Source organism: Lepidochelys olivacea, assembly GCF_965140295.1.
Source record: "Lepidochelys olivacea isolate rLepOli2 genome assembly, chromosome: 28".
In the NCBI taxonomy this organism is placed as follows: Eukaryota; Metazoa; Chordata; order Testudines; family Cheloniidae; genus Lepidochelys; species Lepidochelys olivacea.
In genome coordinates, this window is record NC_140438.1 from 3223981 (window position 1) to 3229980 (window position 6000).

At 47.2% G+C, this 6000-nt stretch overlaps 1 protein-coding gene across 1 annotated transcript in view; it reads left to right on the forward strand.

Annotated features, from left to right (window-relative positions):
- LOC311513966 (uncharacterized protein) overlaps positions 1-5742 on the forward strand; it is a 32477-nt gene extending 26735 nt beyond the window's left edge. Inside the window, exons 9-10 of the mRNA XM_084616181.1 lie at positions 1459-1572; positions 1924-5742. Of these exons, the coding sequence (XP_084472307.1) occupies positions 1459-1572; positions 1924-3728 (1919 nt within the window). The 3' untranslated portion in view covers positions 3729-5742. The remainder of the gene's footprint in view (positions 1-1458; positions 1573-1923) is intronic.
- The last annotated feature ends 258 nt before the right edge of the window (positions 5743-6000 follow it).

Here is a 6000-nt window from a genome sequence, read left to right on the forward strand (position 1 = left end):
GTCTGGGGAGAGGTATTAGCAAAGATCTGGCCTTAATGCTTTCCATCTGGTATAGTTCTGGCATGTCAGAGTACTCCCATTGACTCAGAAGTAGGAATAGGTGTTTTGTAGGATGAAGACCTTACTTGCAAGCTCTCTGAAGCAGGGATCTGTCTGTAAACTCCGAAGCCATGTGTCAGTCTGCTCCAGGGCTTCTGCTCTGAGTTTTTGAGTTGGTGACACACACACACAATGTGAAAACAGGAGAACTTTGCCTGTTTCTGCAGGGCTCTGTTGCACTTGCATAGGTCCTGGACACTCATTTAAAATACCCATCACCAGCCAGTTGCTGTTTTACTTCCCTTTGTATTTTCAGTGTTGTCACTTGTTTGTTCGGGGTTTTGTTTGCTGTGTGTTGCTTTATTACTTCTTTTTCCTGTTCTACGTGTGTGAAGTATTCACCAAGTTAAGAATTGACATCCCATAGAAATGGTATAAGCCTGAGTGAATACCTTCTACTCTCCTTTCCAGTATCAGACAATATTGTATTAATATTTGCGATGAGAGCATGACTGTTTCTAGTTGACTCATAGATTTGTTTAGCATCTTAAAGCTGGGCTGTGTGCGCAGATAATATGCATGCAAGAGGGATAGTTTGGGGAACTGCGAAAGTCGGTAGCATGCTAGTGTTTTGGCAGATGCTTCATTTTTTGAGAGCAGCTTTCCCTGAAGATTTAGTGATCAGGCTGTATGGTAGGAGGAGGTTATTAAATTGGGTCTCCGGTGCATACTTTTTATGCTTTTACTAAGTGGCCATGGCTTTGTTTTATTTCTATAGCTGTTTTCAGTAGGCCACATTTGGGTGTGTTTACTAGCTTGAGTTGTTAGAAAGGATGATAAAATACATGTACTCCAAGGGCAGTGTCCATTTTCTTTTTATTTGATTTCATATTAAATACACATCTTAAGCAGTGCACCTTGATAATTATCCCTTGTTTAATATTCTTTCTTCTTCCTCCATACCTAGGAACTGTTTAAGAATATATATTCTATCTAGGGTTTTGTTTGAACTGGTAGCACGCACCCACACATTACCTCAATGCTGGTGGAGCGCATAACAAAATTCAACCCGCACGTGGATGGAAAATATTCGAGGGAACATTGGTTAGTGGTGTGATTTTTCACACCCGTAACTGACACAGCTACGCTGGAAAACTGTTAAGTACAGACCGAGCAAGAGTCTGCATGTGGATTTCAGAGCACTTTAAACTATTACTTTTAACACAAACATGTTAGTATCAGAGAGAAAACTTCCAAGAGGAACGTCTGCAAAAAGCAAGAAAAATGTCCTGCCCCTGGGGAGCTGCCTCCAGGATTTGAGTACTTTAAAATGGGCTGGGGTAAAACCGATAGACTCTTCTCAGTGAGAAATGTCCCATGAACTCCCCTGATCTCCCTTGTTTTCTATCCCCTGAGCAGGGTTTCCCATTCCCAAACCTGACATGATCTCCCAGCTGGAACAAGGGGAGGAGCCGTGGGGCCTGGATCTCCAGGGCTCTGAGGAAGGAGAGATCCCGAGAGGTGCCTGCGCAGGTGAGGGATCCTTAAATCAATTCAAAAACGCTCCGTGGCTGAAAGAAATACCTGCGACTCCCTAAAAAGGCCTTGGGAGCTCTCGGAGTTCAGGAGTATCCCCAGGAGGCCTTGCACCTTATGGGCAGCTATCGCTTACGGCTTCCTACCCATCCTGACTGACACCCGGCAGCAGCTCCCTCCCTGACGGATACAGTTCTGCCTCCAAATCCTCTCTTCTTGCTGCTGTGGAGAAAAGTTTAGGAGAATTCACTACCAGGGTTTTTTTTTCCCTGTCTCTCAAGCTCTAATTTCAGTTTGTTTCCTTCTTTTCCACCCGTGTTTCTGAGGTTTCTCTCTCTGTCCTGACAGGTGCTGGGATGGTGAATGAGAACAAGGAGCTGAATCCTGAGCAGGAAGATGCTGAGCAAGTGGAAGCGCGCGGGGGATTATCGCAAGGATCGAAAGGGAATGTGTCCAGGTGTTGTGTGAAGGGGAAAGCCTGTGAGAACCAGCACAGGCCGGAGAGGCAGCAGGGAAACCAGCCCAGGGAGAAAGTGGGTAAATCCATTAATTGTCAGGGGGCTCACCAGGACTCCAAGGAAATCACAGCCCAGCAGGGAATACCTACAGAAGAGAGAAAAAACACATGCACTGAGTGTGGGAAACACTTCACTCTGAACTCCACCCTCGTTAGACATCAGAGGATCCACACAGGGGAGCACCCCTACAAATGCTGTGAGTGCGGGAAACAGTTCAGCGAGAAATCAAACCTTATTACACATCAGACAAGCCACACAAGAGAGAGACCCTATGAGTGCTGTGAGTGCGGGAAAAGCTTCACTCGGAGTTCAACCCTTATTAGACATCAAAGAATCCATATAGGGGAGAGACCCTATGAGTGCTGTGAGTGCGGAAAAAGCTTCACTCGGAGTTCAACCCTTACTAGACATCAGAGAATCCATACAGGAGACAGACCCTATGAGTGCTGTGAGTGCGGAAAAAAGTTCACTCAGAGCTCAGTCCTTATTAATCACCAGCGAATGCACACAGGAGAGCGCCCCTATACATGCTGTGAGTGTGGGCAAACATTCGCTCAGAGCTCAGCCCTGTTTAAGCATGAGAAGATCCACACGGGAGAGCGCCCCTATGAATGCTCTGAGTGCGGGAAACAATTCATTGAGAAATCAAAATTTATGAAACATCAGACAAGCCACACAGGAGAGAGACCCTATGAATGTTGTCAGTGCGGGAAACAGTTCAGTGAGAAATCAAGCCTTACTAAACATCAGGCAAGCCACACAGATGAGAGACCCTATGAGTGTAGTGAGTGCGGGAAAAGCTTCACTCGGAGCTCATCCCTCATAAGACATCAGAGGATCCACACAGGAGAGAGACCGTATAAATGCTGTGAGTGTGGGAAAAGCTTTGCTTTCAAATCAGACGTTAATAAACATCAGAGGGTCCACACGGGAGAGCGCCCCTATGAATGCCGCGAGTGCGGGAAACAGTTCAGTCAGAAATCAAACCTTAGGGCACATCAGAGAGGCCACACAGAACAGAGTCCCTATGAATGCCATGAGTGCGGGAAAAAGTTCACTCAGCTCTCAAGCCTTATTAATCACCAGAGAATCCACCCGGGAGAGTGCCCCTATCAATGCTGTGAGTGGGGGAAACAGTTCAGTGAGAAATCAAACGTTCTTAAACGTGAGGCAGACCACACAGGAGAGAGACCCTATGAGTGCTGCGAGTGCGGGAAAAAGTTCACTCAGCGCTCAGGCCTTATTAATCACCAGAGAATCCACACAGGAGAGCGCCCCTATACATGCTGCGAGTGTGGGAAAAAGTTCACTCAGAGCTCAGGCCTTATTAAACATCGGAGGATCCACACAGGAGAGAAACCCTATGAGTGCTCCGAGTGCGGGAAAAGTTTCACTGAGAGCTCATCCCTTATTAGACATCAGGGGATCCACACGGGAGAGAGACCCCATGAATGCTTTGAGTGTGGGAAAAGCTTCACTTTTAAATCGGACCTTATTAATCATCAGAGAATGCACACGGGAGAGCGCCCCTATGAATGCTGTGAGTGCGGTAAAAAGTTCACTCAGAGCTCAAGTCTTACTATTCATCGGAGGATCCACACACGAGAGCAGCCTGTGAGTGCGGGAAAAGTTTGATCCGGAGCTCACACCTTAATAGACATCAGCGATTTCACAGGCTAGAGACACACCATAAAACTTTGTGAAGGCAGAGAAAAGATTTTTTTAAAGACCTTTGCTAATTCCCACATAGCGACTTTTTAGGGCTGTTTGCACCATTTGAGTCACCCTGTTCTCTCAGTTCCCCCAGATGAGTTGCCTGCTTTTTGTTTTGCAGGTCGCCCTTCTCTGGGGTGAATCCCGTGGTCCTTTCTACCTACTCCCTTCTCCTGCGAGTCATCATGGGAGTGTGTCCCTCCTGCCAGGAGTGTCCGTCAGCCCCAGGTGGGGGAAATAGGGGTGACCTCAAGTAGCTACACTGAGCGAAAATCAACCTGGGCTTTGTCTCCGCTAGGATTTTCCATGGGCTCGGCCTGCTGGAGGTGGCGATCCCAGTGCCAACACCCCGCTGTATGTGCCGTGCTGACAAAGCCCAGGCTGGGGTTAGCTCGCACCTTCCCCTTTGACCGGTCCTAATCAACGCCAATTTCATAGTCGAGACAGGCCCTGAGCAGCACCTTTATACTGGCCCCGCTGTAGCAGAGCGAGTGTTAGAGTCACCAAGTTCCCCCTCTGGTGATAGATTGTTTCATTCCCAGTTGTTCTCACGCTGGTCCAGGTTGTGCTGGGCAGCAGGTTGTTTTTTGTTATTTTTTTTTTTACCATTTCCCTTATTGAAAATCTATCTCAATATAACAAAGAGGAGGAGCAGGAGTGGGACAAATGTATCATTTCGGCCTCTACGACACCGGAAGGAAATGGGGTGAGTCAGCGGGATTCCCTCCTTCCCCATCATCGTCACTAGGCCCCCTCACTCCAGCAGTGCTGGGGTCTGTTTGAGCCACAATGGAGCTTATCCACCTATATTCTATCCCTCCACCTCCCAAAGAGTCTCTGCACTTCATAGCAATTTGATCCTAAATCCAACTAGTTAGGGCTGGAGATGAATGTCCCAGACCTGGATGGGGAATTCCAATGGATCCCAAACACAGTGCAATCATTCCCCATTTAAATCCCAGTTTCTGTCTGTTGACAGAGCCCCTTCTGGGCTTTTTCCTGCTGAGCTGCGATCGTTTGCACAGGAGAAGTTTGGTAGTTTTCCCCTATTACGACAATGCTGTTGTTTTTTGTCAGTAACACAATTCTATAACAATGAAGTGCTGTGGAGTGAGGCAGGTTTGAATGGATCAGAGGAGAAAGCAACGGGGGAATCTCCTCTCCTGCTTTTTGATTAATCAGACGGAACCTAGAATTTAATTTTATATGAAACTGAAAGTGACTTATACAGAGCTAGCTGAGTGGTGTTAAAAATAGGTTTCGGTTTAGTGAGCTTCTTCATTTTATTTGTTTTATACATTTCATTAAAATGTATAGCAAATCATGTCTTTCAATAAGCTCCCGGCTCAGAACCATAGAGCATCTGGGTGGAGATCAGCCAGTCCAAGTCAGAGCCTTATCAGCTCCCTCTGTGTTAACCCTTTGGTTCTCACAGAGCAGCTGGGGGGGTGGGGAGAGAACCCATCTCAGCTCCCACTGCATCTTCGGGGGCTCAGAGCATCGCAAGTGAGCTCCCCTATGCAGGCTTTCAGGAGTAGGGAGCTGGGAGGGGAGAGGTGGGCTGAGGCTGTGTTTGCCTCATGAGGGGTTCGTGGAATGGGGGGCATCTCTAAGTAGGGATGGATTGGTTGTAGATTTCTCTGCTTTCACTGTAATGGTCAGGGCCAGTCACCACTGCCATCTGGCTTGCCCTGGCTTGGGGTTGTGTCTGCTCAGGCCCAGCTGAAGTTGGGGGTCTAGTTCGGAGGGTTGTAAATGGAGGTAAGGAGATTGTGCCTTTCAGCCATTGTGGTGTTGGCAGAGTGAAGATGTTTGTGTTTGAGGGGAACATTGGGGAATGACTGAAAGAGGGCAGAGTTAAGGTTAAAAGAAAAGGAGTCCTTATGGCACCTTAGAGACTAACCAATTTATTTGAGCATGAGCTTTCGTGAGCTACAGCTCACTTCATCGGATGCAACAGCTCCGATGTAGCTGTAGCTCACGAAAGCTTACGCTCAAATAAATTGGTTAGTCTCTAAGGTGCCACAAGTCCTCCTTTTCTTTTTGCGAATACAAACTAACACGGCTGTTACTCTGAAACCTAGAGTTAAGGTTGTGTGGGCAACCTTAACTTTGAGTTTCCTAGTTTTCAGATGTGTGAGTTTTTCAGAAGCTGAGGTTCTGAAGGCAGACAACATTCCACTGGGTAACCTTA